Source organism: Sapajus apella, unplaced genomic scaffold (genome assembly GCF_009761245.1).
Source record: "Sapajus apella isolate SASKATOON/1434 unplaced genomic scaffold, GSC_monkey_1.0 scaffold2, whole genome shotgun sequence".
Classification (NCBI taxonomy): Eukaryota; Metazoa; Chordata; class Mammalia; order Primates; family Cebidae; genus Sapajus; species Sapajus apella.
Genome location: NW_022436942.1, coordinates 8148404 through 8166625, shown reverse-complemented (window position 1 = coordinate 8166625; position 18222 = coordinate 8148404). Strand labels below are relative to the sequence as shown.

The following is an 18222-nucleotide window of genomic DNA, read 5'->3' as shown; positions in this document are numbered from 1 at the left end:
CTCACTTGCTGCTTTCCAGATCGCTTGCTTTCTTATTCTGCATTTTCTTTGACTTTTGCAGTATTCAATATTATTACTTGATTCCGGTTTTTTAGACATCACTATATGGCCCTTGGCTTTCTGGTCATTCCTCTAATTCTTTTGCTGTTTCAAGCTCTGTTCCAAGCCTAAGCTTTTACCACTGAATTCTGTTCTGTGACACATCACCTAAAACAAACTCAACTTTTCATTCCCCTCAGACTTTTTTGATCAGCAGTATTTTCAACTTCTTGTGGGAAGTAAAAAACTTCCTTTTTAAAGTTTCCTTTCTTGTTAAAGAATAAGTGTGCTAATAACTTTAAGCCCTATCCTATGTAGCTGTTAGCCATGCCATGCTTACAGGCACGTAATACATTCTATATCCTTGTACTTTAACCAAGATATCTGTGCTGGACGTGCTCACAGGCATGTCCCAGTTCTCCACTGCTTTTACCTGTTTAAAAAAGTTTTAAGTCGTTAGTTAGCCAATTGGGTTTTAGTTTAGAGGTCTGGCTCTAGCCAACGGGGGTCAGACACAGCAGTAAGGATGACCCCAAATGCCTAAGGGATAAATTTGTGTTTTCCTTTGTTCATTGTACTCTTGCGGCACAATAGCTAGCAAGGGTACCCTTTCTGCAGTCCAGGAAGTAAAACTTTTGTTGCTTTAAGATCCTTTCCTAATTTTTCTATGCGGGACCAAGCATCTATTTCCAACAATACTGAATCATCATGCTGTGGCAGTGCTGGTACACATAGTTTTGAATACCAGGTTCGTGAGTGAATCCTTTTTGCTTCTCTCTCTCCCCCACCCCCACTTCTTCTCCCCTCTGCCTTCATTTCTGCCCCTTCTTTTCCCGTTACATTAGAAAAGGTCTAATCTTATCAGTTCTGCCTTTTGTTTCTGCTCTCATAATTTTGTCAAGATAATTTTTTCAAAGCACAAGGCCAATGAGAAGGGGGAACTTTGGTCCAGAAGGCAGCTGGCCTGACTATTCTGAGTTTGAATCAGTTCTTGGTGGTCCTGTTAAAATACATTTTGAAGCAAATCACCTGTTTTTATACTCCTAATGTCTACTCTGTTCAAAGCCCAAATTTCCTTGCTTGGCATTTAAGGAGACTCCAAGTTCTTAAAACTTGTACTTGACTTTAATGCAAGTCAAACTTATTTATTGTATCTCAAACAGTCATCTTATATTTTCTTTTTTTTTTTTTTTTTTTTTTGGGACGGAGTTTCGCTCTTGTTACCCAGTCTGCAGTGCAATGGCGCGATCTCTGCTCACCGCAACCTCCGCCTCCTGGGTTCAGGCAATTCTCCTGCCTCAGCCTCCTGTATATTTTCTTTTCTGCATTTTGTGATCGTTTTCTTGTGCCTGGAATACTCTGCTTTTATTTAAGTCTCACCATCTTTCAGGACACAAAATATGTGTGCTCTTCTCTGAGGCCTTTGTGAACTGCCCCCAGCATTCACTAAGCAATTCATTGTCTCTGAAATTTTATAGCACAAACCCATTCATTCACTTGAAATTTAACAAATACCAACTTCTAGCACTTATCTTTTCATGCTTACATTTTCTCACTGCTTGAGATTTTCCTTCATCCAGTGTCAAGCACTGAGTCTCACAATCAGAAACCCCACTGCATTTGATCTGGTAAAAACAACATCTTTTTAAAAGACACATATTAAATCCTTTAAGTTAATCATATTGTCAATGAACTTAAATCAACTGCGTGACCACTATGTTTAAGGAAGATTCCTTTTTAGTAGGCTGGGGAACCGGAGAAGGGGAGGATGTAACTTTATTAAAAAAAAAAAAAAAAAAGGTCCTTGTTCACAAGGAGCTAATTGCTTACTGGGCAGTGAAGAAAGGCGTTCCTTCTTTGCAATGGCTGTGTTTTTGGGTTTAGCTGACTCAATTCTTTATGTCCTCAATTTATGAGACAAAATCAAACATTTTTGCCACACCTCTGTGGGCAAGTAGGTGAGTCAGAATGAGTGTATAATATATAAATATATATTTTAATGATAATAAAGGTGTAGATTAACAAACTCAAACTTTTTTTTTTTTTTTGAGAGTCTGGCTCTGCCGCCTAGGCTAGAGTGCAGAGGCACGATCTCAGCTCACTGCAGCCTCCACCTCCCGGGTTCACGTGATTCTCCTGCTTCAGCCTCTTGAATAGCTGGGACTACAGGGTTGCACCACCACGCCCGGCTAATTTTTGTATTTTTAGTAGAGACGGGGTTTCACCATGTTGGCCAGGCTGGTCTCGAACTCCTTACCTCAGGTGATTCCCCCACCTTGGCTTCCCAAAGTGATGGAATTACAGGCATGAGTCACCAAGCCCGGCCAAACCCAAACATTCTAAAAGCGGAGTAACCGTTCCCCTCCCCACCAAGGGTAACCAGCATCTTTGTTCTCCAACCAGAACAGCTGTATGCACCGGTGTATAAGCCTGCCTTAAGTGCTATTTTTAATCTTTTTTAAAAAACAGTCCTTAAAATAACTTGTGTACAGCTCCAGCGGCTGGCGGAGTGGGCCTAATATATTAAACAGTTGTTGTTTTGGTTTCTTTTTGGTAACAGCGACACAGAGATCCGCATTTGTTGCAGTTTCCACCGCAGGCCGGATGTGTAAACACAAGAAATACAAAAATAGCGCAACGGCTAAAGGAGTGTCCCAGCACGGCGCGCCAAACCAGGCGGGAACCGCGTAGGGCCGAGTCCCACCCGCCTGGGTTGCGGCCAAGACCCCTGCCCCACTTCAAAGCCCGCCGCGCCCCGCGTGGGGGGCGATATTCCTCGCTCCACCCTCCCGGAGGCGGTGCGGCTGAGCCCAGGACCCAATTGGAGGAGGCGGGGCCGGGCGCGTGCACGCGCACAAATGCCCGGATGCCCCGCGACGCCCGGCGCGCTTCCCTCGGGCGGTAGGGGGCGCGCACCGAGTCACCGCGGTGAGCTTGGCTGCTTGTGGGGCCTGTGCGGCCCTGTGTGTTGGGAAGATGGAGCAAGAAGCCGAGCCCGAGGGGCGGCCCCGACCCCTCTGACCGAGATCCTGCTGCTTTCGCCGCCAGGACACCCGTCCCTCCTAGGACTAGTGCGTTGGAGCGCCCAGTGCCTGGGCCCCGAGAGTGGAATGGTCCCCGAGGCCCAGGGCGTCGTGCTTCCGCGCGCCCCGTGAAGGAAACTGGGGACCCTCGAGGGACCCCCGACTCTAACCGCGAAAACCCCGAATGGTGTGAAGCAGGTACCGGCCCGGCAGCGAGCGGTCACTTCTGGGTCTGGGCTGTGACGGTTTTCCCACCATTGCTGGTTCCCAGACTCTGCCCTATCGCAGCCTTTGTGCCATTCGTGGCGGGGGGCTCGGGGCTCGGGGCACGGGACACGGGGCACGTGGCTTTGCGGAGGTTTTGTTGGACTGAGACGAGGCTGTCGCCGCCGGGGAGGAGGGCGGGGTTTCGGCCGGCTCTCGCGGCTGGGGGGCGGGTTCGGGGGGGGGGGGTCTCCACGAGAGTCTGGGGTAAAGGTCACGTGGGCGGGGGACTGCGGGGCCACCTCAGCGCGGGGGTCCGGATGATCGCAGGTGCCTGTCCGGTCGCCAGTTTGAACGTGGCGCGGAGTCTGGGCGGGATTGGGCCGGTTCCGTGGGCAGGTTGACTCAGCTTTTCCTCTTGAGCTGGTCAAGTTCAGACACGTTCCGAAACTGCTGTAAAAGGAGCTAAGCCCTGACTTGTCTCCAGCTGGGGCTATTTAAACCATGGATTGTCCCAGCTGTGTTCAGTGGCTATTGGAGGGTGGACCTGTGGGCACGGACGCACACTGCTTTTTCTCTACCGATCCAGGTAAGCACCGACTTCCTTGTAGCTTTAGTTTTAACAAAGGCGTTTATGTCCTTTATATATGATGTGTTTTTCACAGATATTTCATGATTTCCAGTTTTCATCATGTCTTTTTTTTTCCTCCTTGTAGGCAAATGTGCAATACCAACATGTCTGTACCTACTGATGGTGCTGTAACCACCTCACAGATTCCAGCTTCGGAACAAGAAACCCTGGTTGGTATTTTTGTCTGGTGTAACTTTAAGAATAATTTATGAGGTGATCAACTAAATTTCATATACCTCAATTGTAGCTTGGCTCTGTAAATGAAATTGTATGTGCATAGCTTAAAGTGTACTACCTCGGACATAATTGCGTGGAGTTAAAAACTGTTAACAATTGGTTCAGTATTTTATTAGCCCTTTGCCACATGGGCTTTAAAAATTAGTTCCATTACATTCTTAAGTGTGGTTGCTGAAGTTATATTTGTTATGTGATCCATTTTTTTCCTTTTTGATTTCCCAGTAGTTAATTTTTAAAAATGGTTTCTAAAAGTCACAAAAATTATTCATGCTTGTTGTAAAGATTTTAGTAATTAGAGAAATTTTAAAGTAAAACCTGAAAATTCCAGCCTTTTTGCTTCATGTTCCCTTTTAGATTTTTTCTATGTGCATATGCACATGTATTTACATTTGAATTTAAATCTGTTATTGTCACGTTTGTTGTACTAACAAGATAAAACTATAGGTGTTTTATGACTTACATCCTTGTCAATACAGTTTATGTAATTCTTTAAAATGGCTGCATAGTATTCCATAGCATGAGTATACCATTTTAAAAATTATGCCATTACTGATAAGTTTTTAAAAATTGCCTCCTGTTTTTGGGTATTACAAATAGTGTTGGTTTGTACATGAGTTCCATGTGACTCTATAAGAAAGATTTTATGGAATTATAGGCTGGGTGAGGTGACTCATGCTGTAATCTCAGTTCTTTGGGAGGCCATGGTGGGCTCACCTGAGATCAGGAGTTGAAGACTAGTCTGGCCAACATGGTGAAACCCCATCTCTACTAAAAATACAAAAATTAGTTGGGCATGGTGGCACTTACCTGTAATCTCAGCTGCTGGGGAGGCTGAGGCAAAGTCGCTTTAACCCGGGAGATGGATACACAATCTGTAGGAAAGGATGAAAATATTTACAGTCTGGCTCTTTACAGGAAAAAATTGACCCTGATCTAGTTGGCAGGCTCCTTGAATACAGGTCATATGTCTTATTTGTAATTTTTTTTTTTTTTTTGGCAGTACCTATCACTGTCCAGTGCATAGTAGAAGCTCAATAAATGTTTGTCAAGCAGATATTTGAAATGCAGACCAACTAAGAGGCAGCATGATATAGTAGGAAGAAAATGCTGAGTTGTAGTAGTCTCACTGTCACCCAGGCTGGAGTATAGTGGTGTGATCTTGGCTCACTGCAACCTCCACCTCCTGGGTTTAACTGATTCTCCTGCCTCAGCCTCCCGGCTAGCTGGGACTACAGGTGCATGCTACCACCATGCCCGTCTAATTTTTTTTTAATTTTTTTAGTAGAGACAGGATTTTACCTTATTAGCCAGGATGGTCTGCATCTCCTGACCTCATAATCTGCCCACCTCATCCGCCCAAAGTGCTGGGATTACAGGGGTGAGGCACCAGCCTGATCTCTTCTTAATTACCCTTGTCAGCTTGGGTTGGTTAAGTTCTCTAACCTTCAGGAACCTAATCTTTAGAAAGAGATGTTTGGTAACAGGATCCACTCTAAATATTTTTTCTTTTCTCTTGGATTCTCTAAGTTAGCTTGCAGTAAGCTCATTGGATCAGTACAGTAAGCTCATTAGATCTCAATAATTATGGTTGTTTGTAAGGCAGTAAGCAGGTGGTATAAATAGCTGAAGGAAAAAATAATCTTTGCTGTCTTGATACTTGATGATTCCATATTTGCATAATAATTAGATTCTCCCCAGCATTTTTCCAAACCCCCTTTATTGAACTTGATGGTATGTTTGTTGCAGGTTCTATAGTTCTGGAATAATTTTGGAAGTATAATAGCTCTTTTCTCTTTATAGGTTAGACCAAAGCCATTGCTTTTGAAGTTATTAAAGTCTGTTGGTGCACAAAAAGACACTTATACTATGAAAGAGGTAAGCTGAATCAAGAGATAACTAGTATCTTTAATAGTTACATATAGCCATACTAAAGTTTTCAAGACATGGGGAGAAATTTGCCATATAGAAGGATTTTTCATTAAGCAGCAACATTTAATTTTGTGGTCATTTGGACTATATTTAAAAGCTAAAAATTCTAATTATACTCAACTTTCATTTCTCAGCTAGGAACTCAGAGATAAAAGGAAGCCCTGTAGGGGTGTTTGACCATTTTATACTGTGAACCATTTGGTAGACTGGTAAAAGTCTTCTCACACTGGTAATTCCTTCTCAGAATCATGTTTTTAAATGTATGAAATAAAACGTATAGGATTACAAAGGAAACATATTAAAATACGGCTACCAAAATAGTGAACTAGTTTGTGATATATGTGCTTTTGTTATTAACACAATAAATACTAAGATTTAGAAGCAAATATAATATATATAATAATAATTATTTCTTTCAGTCAGAGTCTCACTCTGTCACCCAAGCTGGAGCACGATTTTGGCTTACTGCAACCTCTGCCTCCTAGATTCAAGCAATTCTCCTGCCTCACCCACCCACGTAGCTGGGATTATAGGTGCCTGTCACTACACCTGGCTAGTTTTTTGTATTTTTAGTAGAGGCAGGGTTTCACCATGTTGGCCAGGCTGGTCTTGAACTCCTGGCCTCAGCTGATCCACCCGCCTTGGCCTCCCAAAATGCTGGGATTACAGATGTGAGCCACCTCACCTGGCCAGTGAATATAATTTTGATATAGTCAGGAATGTAAGTGCCATTTTGAAATGTTTGTCATAAGCACAGTATGATATGAAAACACCTGTGATTTTTGTTAGTGATGAAATCACAGGTATTAATACTGTTGTGATTTGTTGCTTACATTTGTAATCTAAGGGAAAGCTAAATTTTAGTTAGAAGTTTGTGAAAATAAAGATATAATTATTTTTTCCCATCCAAATTAATGGACCCCCTGAATTCTATCCACGGACTTCTTGGGCATGCATGGATACCAGGTTAAGAACTTCTGCACTAGAGATACATGATTACAGTATACTGATCCTTCTGGGATAGAGATGAGCTGATTCATGACCATAGTTCTCTTTAATGGATACAGCATTTTAGTGCATTCTCTAGCTTTAAATTTGTGCACAGAGCATGATTTTCGGTGAGAGATTGAGCCACCTTAGGCAAAATTTCAGTGTGATTGAAATATGCCTGTTTTCCTTCTCTCCCACTTAGTTTATGGGACTCAGATTACTTGAAACATTAAAGTTTCTTTCTTACAATAGTATAGTGGGACAGGAAGAGCTTCCATATCCTTTTCCTCTCCAGCTACAGTTTTATAAACTTCCTTAAGGGATGTTTGGTAGAAAAAAATCTAGGTTCTCTTCCTTTTTCCTTTCCCACTGCTGGATAACAATCTGTCCAATCCACAATCACATAGAAATATCCCTTAAAGGTTGATGCTTGCTTGGCCAGTTAAATCCAAAGACAGTGCTTGTAGGGAAGTGCCAGGTGAAATGGTATTTTTAGGGCTAATTTGGGATTGACCTTATTATCATTATATAATCAGTTGAGGAAACAAAAATGTATGGATTTAGCAGTAGATGGAAATGAGAAAATTGGTCATAAAGACTTAGAATGCTGTGCTAAACTATGTACCAGTATTGTTTATATTGTCTGATAATAGTTCTCAGTTATAGGATCTTTGTTCTGGGGCACATGGGAAAGTAGTGAAAGCCAGTATGGGTAATATAAAGAGCATCAGACTGAGTCAGAAGACCTGGGGCCAGTTTCTTCATATCTTTTCTTTTTTTTTTTTTTTTTTGGTGACAGTGTCTCACTCTATTGCCCAGGCTAGAGTACAGTGTCTTGATCACTGTTCACTGCAACCTGGGCCTCCTGGTGATCCTCTCACCTCAGTGTCTAAAGTAGCTAGGAATACAGTCTTATACCACCATGCCCGGCTAATTTTTGTGTGTGTGTGTGTATATATATATATATATTTTTTTTTTTTTTTTGTAGAGATGGAGTTTCACTATGTTGCCCAGGCTGGTCTCTAACTCTTGGGCTCAAGGGATCTGCCTACCTTGGTCTCCTAAAGTGCTAGATTTACGGGCGTGAGCCACTGTGCCCAGCCCAGTTTTTGATTTCTAATACAGCGATAACAATTCTGTGAAATATCAGAATGAGAATATACTTGAAAAAGTACATTGTAATCTGTAAAATAACATGTATTTAGGTAGTTGTTAATAGGTTTATATCTGGGATCTCTTAAAGATGTATTAGGTATAGATGTAATAGGATACCTTGAAGCTGTATTGCCAACTTGTCTTAATGCAGTGCAGGGAATATAATTTAAATTTATAAATGGTTCAAAATCATTATTTTGATTATTATAATAAAGAGTAAATCGATATCTTTAAGGATTTATTTCTCACAGAATTCTCCCATACTGCTTTGTAGCTATCAGCTGTCATTGATTGTTTTTCTGTCTTCTTCCTCTGGTGACTTCAGAGGCTACTGAGGTTTTTTTTTTTTGTTTTTTTTTTTTGAGACGGAGTTTCGCTGTCATCCAGGCTGGAGTGCAATGGCGTTCTCTCAGCTTACTGCAACCTTCGCTTCCTGGTTCAAGCCTGCCTCAGCCTCCAAGTAGCTGGGATTACAGGCGCCTGCCACCACATCTGGCCAAGTTTTGTATTTTTAATAGAGACGGGGTTTTGCCACGTTGACCACGCTGGTGTCAAACTCCCACCCTTGTGATCCACCTGCCTTGACCTTCCGAAGTGCTGGGTTTACAGATGTGAGCCACCGCACCCTGCTGCCATTGAGGTTTATGGTGTTTGTGACTATTTACTAAGTGGCTCTGGTGTATTTTAGTTGATTTTTATTTCTGCAACTTTTTATAGCTATCAGTTTTTCATTTTGCTGTCTCTTCCCTACCTAATATGTTAGTATCTAGATATCTGGGAAGAGTTTACGTCTACAAGGAAAAAAAATCTCACATTTTAAGATTTAGTTAAGTAAAGAGAGAAGCAGTTATCTCTGCTTCCATCAGAGGAAAATTAAAAGAAAAAGGCTTAAAAGTAGCTTTTTTTTTGAGACAGAGCCTCTTTCTGTTGCCCAGGTTGGAGTGCAGTGGTGCAATCTCAGCTCTCTGTAGCCTCTGCCAGGTTCAAGCAATTCTCCTGCCTCAGCCTCCCAAGTAATTGGGACTACAGGCGTGCGCTGCCACATCAGGCTAATTTTTTTGTATTTTCAGTAGAGATGGGGTTTCACCATGTTGGCCAGGATGGTCTTGATCTCCTGACCTCATGATCCACCCGCTTCAGCCTCCCAAAGTGCTGAGATTACAGGCATGAGCCACCGCGCCCAGCCAAAAGAAGCTTATTTTAAGTACAGAATGGTGGTGGTTCTACATAGTTGTGGATATGGTTGCTGGAAGGCTTAAATTTGAGCCTTAGATACTTTGGACATCATTTTCATTGTCACCTATCATATGGCACTTAACCAGCAGAATTTAACTTATTCAGATGAATAGGATATTGTTGACTGTATTTTAAACTAACATTTAGTTTTCTTTAATGCTCAGAAATCATATTTCTGTTTCAGGTTCTATTTTATCTTGGCCAGTATATTATGAATAAACGATTATATGATGAGAAGCAACAACATATTGTATATTGTTCAAATGATCTTCTAGGAGATTTGTTTGGTGTGCCAAGCTTCTCTGTGAAAGAACACAGGTAATTCTTCAATTTAGTCCATTGTAAAAAGACAGTTGGGCTAACATTTCACTTCACCTCTATCCTCACTCCCTTTTGTCAGAGAAAAACTGTTAAAACATATAAAAAACATGCTGAAATGTAATTTCTTAGTTCTGTAGCATATTATTTGAGAACCTGAGCTCTGGCATCTTATAAACCTGCATTTGAAATCTAGCCCAATCATTTACTAGTTTTGTGACTAGATAGATTAATCTCTTTAAACCTGTTTCCCTATTTATAAAATAGGGATAATTAAATACCTCATGTGGAGGTTATAGCTCTTTTTTATTTTTTTGGAGATGGAGTCCTGCTGTTGTCAGACTGGAGTGCAATGGCACGATCTTGGTTCACGGCAACCTCTGCCTTCCGTGTTCAAGCGATTCTGCTGCCTCAGCCTCCTGAGTAGCTGAGATTACAAGCATATGCCATCACGCATGGCTAATTTTTGTATTTTAGTAGAGACAGGGTTTCACATGTTAGCCAGGATGGTCTTGATCTCCTGACCTCATGATCTGCCTGCCTCAGCCTCCCAAAGTGTTGGGATTACAGGTGTGAGCCACTGTGCCTGGCCAGTTAATTCTCTTAAAGAGAGACATTGTATAAAAAAGCATAGTGTTTGTCACATACAAAGCATTCATACTTTAGCTATAGCTATTATATATTATAAATTTTTATTCCAGTCACTTCCAGAAACAGTCCTTATACCACCAAGTGGTAAAGGCTTAAATTTAGCTTTAGTTACTTTGGAAATCATTTGCATTTTCACCTATCATTATGGCACTTAACCAGCAGAATTTAACCCAGGTAATACTTCTAGACTTAGGCCAGCTGTGGTGGCTCACACCTGTGTCCCAGTACTTTGGGAGGCTGAGGCGGTTGGATCACCTGAGGTCATGAATTTGAGACCAGCCTGACCAACATAGAAAAACCTCATCTCTACTAAAAATACAAAATTAGCCAGGCATGGTGGTGCATGCCTGTAATCCCAGGTACCCCAGAGGCTCAGGCAGGAGAATGCTTAAACCAGGGAGGCGGAGGTTGTGGTGAGATGAGATCATGCCGCTGCACTCCAGCCTGGACAACAAGAGGGGAAACTCTGTCTCAAATGAAAAAAATATATATATATAAAAATACATAAATATATAAAAATGTTTTATATTTTTATATAAAAAATATATATAAATACATAAATATTTATATATGTATTTAATGTATTTCTAGAATTTTTTTTTTTTTTTTTTTTTTTTTTTTTTGAGGGGGTCTTTCTCTTACACCCAGGCTGCAGTGCAGTGGCACGAACGATCTCAGCTCACTGCAACCTCCACCTCCTGGGTTCCAGTGATTCACCTGCCTCAGGCTCCCGAGTAGCTGGGATTACTGGTGCCCACTACCATGCCCAGCTAATTTTGTATTTTGGTAGAGGCAGGGTTTCACTATGTTGGCCAGGCTGGTTTCAAACTCCTGACCTCAAGTGATCCACCTGCCTCCACCTTCCAAAGTGCTGTGATTATAGGCGTGAGCAATTATGCCCAGCCTCTAGAATTATTCTTTTGGGAACTGAATGTTTTTTCAGTCATTCTTATCTTACATTTGGAATTCTTTTTTTTCTCCTTTTCTTGAGACAGAGTTTTGCTCTTGTTGCCCAGGCTGGAGTGCAGTGGCATGATCTCGGTTCACTGCAACCTCCGCCTCTGGGTTCAAGTGATACTCTTGCCTCAACCTTCTGAGTAGCTGGGATTACAGGTGCCTGCCACCACATATTTTTAGTAGAGATGGGGTTTCAACAATGTTGGTCAGGCTGATCTCAAACTCCTGACCTTAGGTGATGTGCCTGCCTCGGCCTCCCAAAGTTCTGGGATTAAACGTGTGAGCCACTGTGTCCGGCCTGCATTGGGAATTATCACATTTGGTTTAGCACAGGCAATACGTGTTGAGCCTTAGCATTCATTCCATGAATAAACAGAATGAATACTTTCACCTGAAACAATTAACTCGCTTCTGCTAGTATTTAATGGTCAATAGCATAGCTGAAAAGATGACAATTATATGGGATTTTATTTTATTTTTATTTAAAAAAAAAAACTTCCTCAGTTGAGCAGGGGATTTTATAGCTTTAAAACAACTTCATTATCATACACATAGTATATATTTATTACCAAACACTAGGAAATGACAGAAAGCTAAGAAAAGTAAAGGAAAAAAGGGATTAAAGTGTGTTACCAAAAGGTATTTTTACCAGTCATTTGTATGCTATATGCAGTTGTGTGTTTTAAACTACTTATGAATATGTTTAATTTCACCTAGCTTCTTAATTTAATGATATAAGCATTTTTTCATTGATGCATCACTTCTGTTTAATATCCATATATGTTGTCATTTATACTTGACCTTTGGATATATGATTTAATTTTATAAATTTTTTTTAAAAACTATATTGGTATATTGGTGTTTTTTTTTAACCTGTTGAATATAGAATCTTTTTTGTTGTTGTTTTTTGAGACAGAATCTTGCTCTGTTGCCCAGGCTGCAACCTCTGCCTTCTGGGTTCAAGAGATTCTCTTGCCTCAGTCTCCTGAGTAGCTGGGATTACAGGCGCATGCTACCATGCCCAGCTAATTTTTTTTTTTTTAATCTTGGATTTGTGATAAAACCAGCTAATGTTTTGTATTTTTAGTAGAGATGGGGTTTCACCATGTTGGCCAGGCTGCTGTTGAGCTCCTGACCTCAGGTGATCTGCCCAACATGGCCTCCAAAAGTGCTGGGATTACAAATGTGAGCCACTTAGTGCCCAGTCTGAATATTGAATCTTCTGATAATGTTTGGAAGTATAGTTGCCTTGGACTTGAATTCTAAATGTTGAGAGACAAGACATTGGAGAAATTACTGACTTGAAAAGGATATGAATGAGAAATATTTTGGGTTTAGGTTGCTGTACCCTTATTTCCAAGGGTGAAAAAGATAGTTGGGATTCATATTTCATCTTAACATTGAGTGAGGAACAATTTTTGTGACATCCTCTCAAATTCTTAGTTTAAAAACAAAAGAAAAGAAAAATCCACTGTGACATCAATGAATACTGGGGTAAATGAATTATCTTCCTGTTAGGACATAAACTTCATCGGGGCAAATACGTTTTTGTTTCATTCTTTGTTTTCCCAGTGTCTGCTACATAGTACCAGTGACTAGTACTTGGTAGGTGTTCAGTCTGTATTTATTGAATGAATGAGTACTACTTTATCTGTTAATAAGTTTTAAGATCAAGAAAGGAAGTTGAAGCTTGATGAAAGTCAGTCAAATTCCTATTTAATGGATTTTGCATAACTCAATACTTTTTTTGGCAGTTGGCTACTAAGCATAGAGCTAAAAACATTCCTGTTTGAAAATAAGTACATTAGGTTGGGCACAGTGACTCGTGCCTGTAATCCCAGCACTTTGGGAGGCCAAGGCAGGTGGATCACTTGAGGCCAGGAGTTTGAGACCAGCCTGGACAACATGGTGAAACCCCATCTCTACTAAAATAAAAAAAAAAAAAAATTAGCTGGGTGTGGTGTCCTGTAATCCCAGCTACTCGGGAGGATGAGGCAGGAAAATCACTTGAACCTGAGAGGCGGAGGTTGCAGTGAGCAGAGATCGCACCATTGCATTCCAGCCTGGGAGACGAGGGAAACTCCGTCTCAAAAAAGAAAAAAAATATACGTTAAATTGCTTCCTGCTTGCACATCCATTGTTTGGGGTCTTCTAGTAAAGTCCAAACAAGCGCATTTCAGGAATTGGCAGTGTGAAATCTTTCAGCTGGGGAGACTTTAGTGATTATTAAAAGCAGCTGTATGTAATCATTGTGCTACTAATTACTGTGCTTTTAAGTGCCTACAAGCTTGCCAGTGATAAAATTGGTTTTGAATGTGTGCATTAGTAGTTCATACTAAATATGTATGTAAAAGTCTGGTTAAGTCCAGCTTAATACATTTTTCTTTTGAAATGTACAACTCCTGATTTTTTTTTTTCTGTCTACAAGGAAAATATATACCATGATCTACAGAAACTTGGTAGTAGTCAATCAGCAGGGTAAGTTAATTTTGAGTATCATGAATAAATACCATAAAAACATTTTAAAGATATTTTTGTTTATGTGCATATATTTTATAATGGCGATTCTCTTTAAAAGTTGCTTTAATTAAATATTCTAAAAATATGATGAATTTATTAGACTTATGAACTAAAATAACATTATACTGAGGTTCTAATGTAAAGTTAAATATCCTGTTATATCAATTTAAGCCTTGGGATGTCAGAGTTAGGATTTGTATTGAAATGTCTGTAATTTCAAAAGCTCCTGTTTAGGAGTGATCTACCTTGAAAATGTATTGAAAGGCTTTGAAAAATAATACAGTTACCTACGTAGGACCATGTGTAAGGATGAGTCTTCTTTGGTTATACACAAAATTTTGTTTACCAGTTTGTGGAAGTAGAATTTTATGTCCCTGCTTCCAGTTCTTAACTGGTTATTTTTGGGCTACATCTCTCTTTAATAAGCTGATAAATGCATTGGGTTCTTGTTCCAGAAAGGTGGCACATATATGTGTGTGTGTGTGTGTGTATACACACACACACGGATAGTTGATAAATATTTCACAACCTACTTTCCATGAGAAAAGCTCTGATTTATGTGCTTGCTGACTTCCCTAGTATAATACTCTAATTTTTAAGGCTAAAAATGTAGAGTTGGAAAGAGATGTGCACTTTTTTTTTTTTTTTTTTTTGAGACGGAGTCTCGCTTTGTCACCCAGGCTGGAGTGCAGTGGCACGGTCTCAGCTCACTGCAACCTCCGCCTCCTGAGTTCAAGCGATTCTGCTGCCTCAGCCTCCCGAGTAGCTGGGATTACAGGGGTGCACCACCATGCCCAGCTAATTTTTGTATAGAGACAGGGTTTCACCATATTGACCAGGCTGGTCTTGAACTCCTGACCTTGTGATCTACTGCCTTGGCCTCCCAAAGTGCTGGGATTACAGGCATGAGCCACCCTGCCCGGCTTCACAGCTGGTTGGAGCTGTCTGTAATACACTACACCCCTCCTAAAGCCCATTCTCAAACTACAGTTAAATGCTCTTAGGCCAGGTGTGATGGCTCATGTCTATACTTCCAGCACTTTGGGAGACTAAAGCAGGAGGATCGCTTGAGCCCAGGAATGCAAGACCAGCCTTGGGCAACATAGTAAAACCCTGCCTCTGCAAAAACTAGAAAAATTAGCCTGGTGTGGTGGTGCATGCCTTTAGTCCTAGCTACTCGGGAGGCTGAGGCAGGAGGATTGCTTGACCCTGGGAGATCAGGGCTGCAGTGAGCTGTGATCATGCCATTCCAGTCTGAGTGACAGAGCGAGATGTCATCTCATCTCTTAAAAAAGACAAAAACAGAAAAACACCTGTCGGAAGCTTGTTTAGTTCCTAGCATGAATTGACTTCCTCTATTCCATATTCAGATTTTATTGTAAAATTGCTTTGTTATACTGGTGTGTCTGTCTTTTTTTTTTTTGAGACAGGCTGTCACTCTGTCACCCTGCTTGAAGTGCAGTGGTGTGATCTCGGCTCACTGTATCCTTCACCTCTGGGTGAATCAAATGATCCTCCCCCTCAGCCTCCCGAGTAGCTGAGACTACAGGTGTGCTCTACCACACCTGGCTAGTTTTTCTGTATGTTTGGTGGAGACGGTGTCTTGCTGTGTTACCCAGGCTAGTTTCAACCTCCTGAGCTCAAGCCTCCCAAAGTGTGAGGATTACAGGTGTGAGCCACCATATCTGGTTGTTGTACTTGCTTATACCTTTGTTATCTATGTCTTAATTCAGGTTTGCATTCTGCATCATACAGTATTGTGTTTTACTAATATGGTATTTGATAAATGTGTTGAATTGAATACGTATTCTTCCAAAGTTAGGATTTAAAGCCCAGAAAAGTATCTCCATTTTATCCCAGCACAAAAGTAGTTATTAGGCTGATGATTTGGCATTTTATTGTTTTAAAGCTCTTTATGAAGTTGTATGATAGCTAAATATACAATTATAGCATTTGTATTAGTATTTTGAGTTTTCTGAAGTATGTATCCCTGATGTATTCATTCCTTCATTTGTTTAAATAAACTGGCACATTACTAGAAAAATTGTATTATTGAGATGGGAACTTATAAATTACTTATTTGCATTCTGAGTTTGATTTAGATATCAGTAGAATTAACTTCAGAGCTTCTATTCCATGTTCTCAACTTAGTCACATCTAGTGCTTCTTTTTTTTTTTTTTTTTTTTTGTCACCCAGGCTAGAGCGTAGTAGCGCAGTCTCGGCTCACTGCAACCTCCACTTCCCAGGTCTAAGCGATTCTCCTACCTCAGCCTTCCAACTAGCTAGGAATACAGGCACCTGCCACCATGCCCAGCTAATTTGTGTATTTTTTAGTAGAGATGGGGTTTTACCATGTTGACCAGGCTGGTCTCAAACTCCTGACCTCAGATGATCCTTCCACCTGAGCCTCCCAGAGTGCTGAGATTACAGGCGTAAGCCACCATGCCTGGCCTTAGATTTCCTTTTTATTATATCTTTTTTGCAGCATCTCGTTATACTAGTCCAAATTTCCTGGATAATATAATCTATTATGTATAACTTAAGAAAATCAGTGTAATGCCTTACCCATAGTATAAAGAGAAAATTTATACATGATAATGCATAATTTCAAAATGTTAATGGCCCAGGCGTGACTTTGCTATTAAGATGAATATATTTCCAAAGGGGTAGTAAAGAGTATTTGGTGATTATTGTCTGTATATCCCAAATCTAAAACTTTCACTTTTGAGCTCTGAGTCTGCATATCCAATGACAGATGAAACCCATGTGTCTCAATAACTCAGTTTGTTATCTTCCCATCCAATCTGTTTATCTTTCTAAAGTTCCTCTTTTAGTGAATGATACCACTCATTTATTCACCCAAGGTAGAATATGTCTTAACTCCTTTCTTCCTTGCATTGTATATCGGATACCAGGTCTTGCTAGATTTTACCTATTTAATTTCTCCGGAATTTATCTTTTCCATGCCTTAGTTTAGGCTTAAATACTTTTTAGTTTGTATTATTGCAGTTGTCTAATATTGGTTTTCCTGTCTCTGCCCTCTTTTTCTTTTATTTTGCCAGAGTGATTTGTCACTCTTGTGCTTAAAATTACCATATAGGGGTTCATTATTGCCCTCTGGACATACTATTTTCTGTGAGCTAGAAATCAGTTTTATTTCTTGGACTAAAACTCTTTTTAATAGTGACCGGCTGCAGCAGTTGCCTTAGGGAAGATTCTGAAGTATCTGCTGGAAGAATGCAGTCATGAGGGAATGACGGCATGAGTCCTGCTTTGGCTAGATGCACAGGATCCTTTACAATCTGAACCTGACTACGTTCCAGTAATAATGAACTGGTTGTGGTTTACTGCAACAGGAACTGTTAGTTTGCTTTTGGATACTTTTTCATATGGCGTTTTTCTGGTCTGGAATGGCCTTTCCTAGCCCTATTTTCACATTATTCTACAAAATATTCCTGATTCTTTGCTCCTCAGACCCTCCCTGTTTCTGCGGAGTAATGTCTGTCTGTCTGTCTGCTAATTTATTTTATCATCTTTTAATGTCTTTAATTATATTTTACTCTTCTACATTAAAGTTGAATTATTTTATTTACATCTGCAACATTTAGTGTGAAGGTGACACCTGGGAAATACATGTTTAATGTTTATTAAAAGGTTAAATTGCATAAGGATTTTTGTTAGACTTATAGCATTATCTACTGAATAGCCTTCTCTCCTCCCTACCAACCCCAGTTTCTGATTCTTTGTTTTTCTTTTTCTCAGAATCATCAGACTCAGGTACATCTGTGAGTGAGAGCAGATGTCAGTTTGAAGGTGGGAGTGATCAAAAGGTAATCTTTAAATAAGTTTTTCTTTCAAGTATGATATTATTTGAAAATTAGAAAGGCTATTTACAACAAATGAGTTGGCTTACTGGTTATGTTTAGTTTGATGTATTTTATTTTTTTCTTGAATGTTTAGGACCCTGTGCAAGAGCTACAGGAAGAGAGACCTTCATCTTCACATTTGGTTTCTAGACCATCTACCTCATCTAGAAGGAGAGCAGTTAGTGAGACAGGTATACATGAATATTTATTTGACACATTCACACAGCTTTTGATGTTCTTTCTCTAATGAAATTAGTGCTTTTAGACTTAATTATTCCCCTTTTTTGGTTGAGATGAATGAACTTCTGAGTTTTTTTCATTACTTAGCAGTATTTTTCTGGCTGACCATGACAGGCCCAGTTTACTCTGTCCCACTGGAGTTTATAGTTAGCCAGTTCTCTATTAAGAAAATGGGAGACAGGTGTATAAACTCTATTTTCACCATTATTCTTAGTCACCTTAGCA

General features: G+C 40.3%; 1 protein-coding gene across 4 annotated transcripts in view; it reads left to right on the top strand.

Annotated features, from left to right (window-relative positions):
- The first annotated feature begins 2907 nt into the window (after positions 1 to 2907).
- The window catches only part of MDM2 (MDM2 proto-oncogene), a 30346-nt gene continuing 15031 nt past the window's right edge, over positions 2908 to 18222 (top strand). Inside the window, exons 1-8 of one of the 4 annotated variants that reach the window (XM_032287867.1) lie at positions 2908 to 3260; positions 3597 to 3855; positions 3983 to 4067; positions 5935 to 6009; positions 9629 to 9762; positions 13799 to 13848; positions 17654 to 17721; positions 17852 to 17948. In XM_032287867.1, coding sequence (XP_032143758.1) covers positions 3987 to 4067; positions 5935 to 6009; positions 9629 to 9762; positions 13799 to 13848; positions 17654 to 17721; positions 17852 to 17948 — 505 coding nt within the window. In that variant the 5' untranslated portion in view covers positions 2908 to 3260; positions 3597 to 3855; positions 3983 to 3986. The remainder of the gene's footprint in view (positions 3261 to 3596; positions 3856 to 3982; positions 4068 to 5934; positions 6010 to 9628; positions 9763 to 13798; positions 13849 to 17653; positions 17722 to 17851; positions 17949 to 18222) is intronic. The other 3 variants (XM_032287850.1, XM_032287859.1, XM_032287841.1) reach the window with 3 other exon arrangements.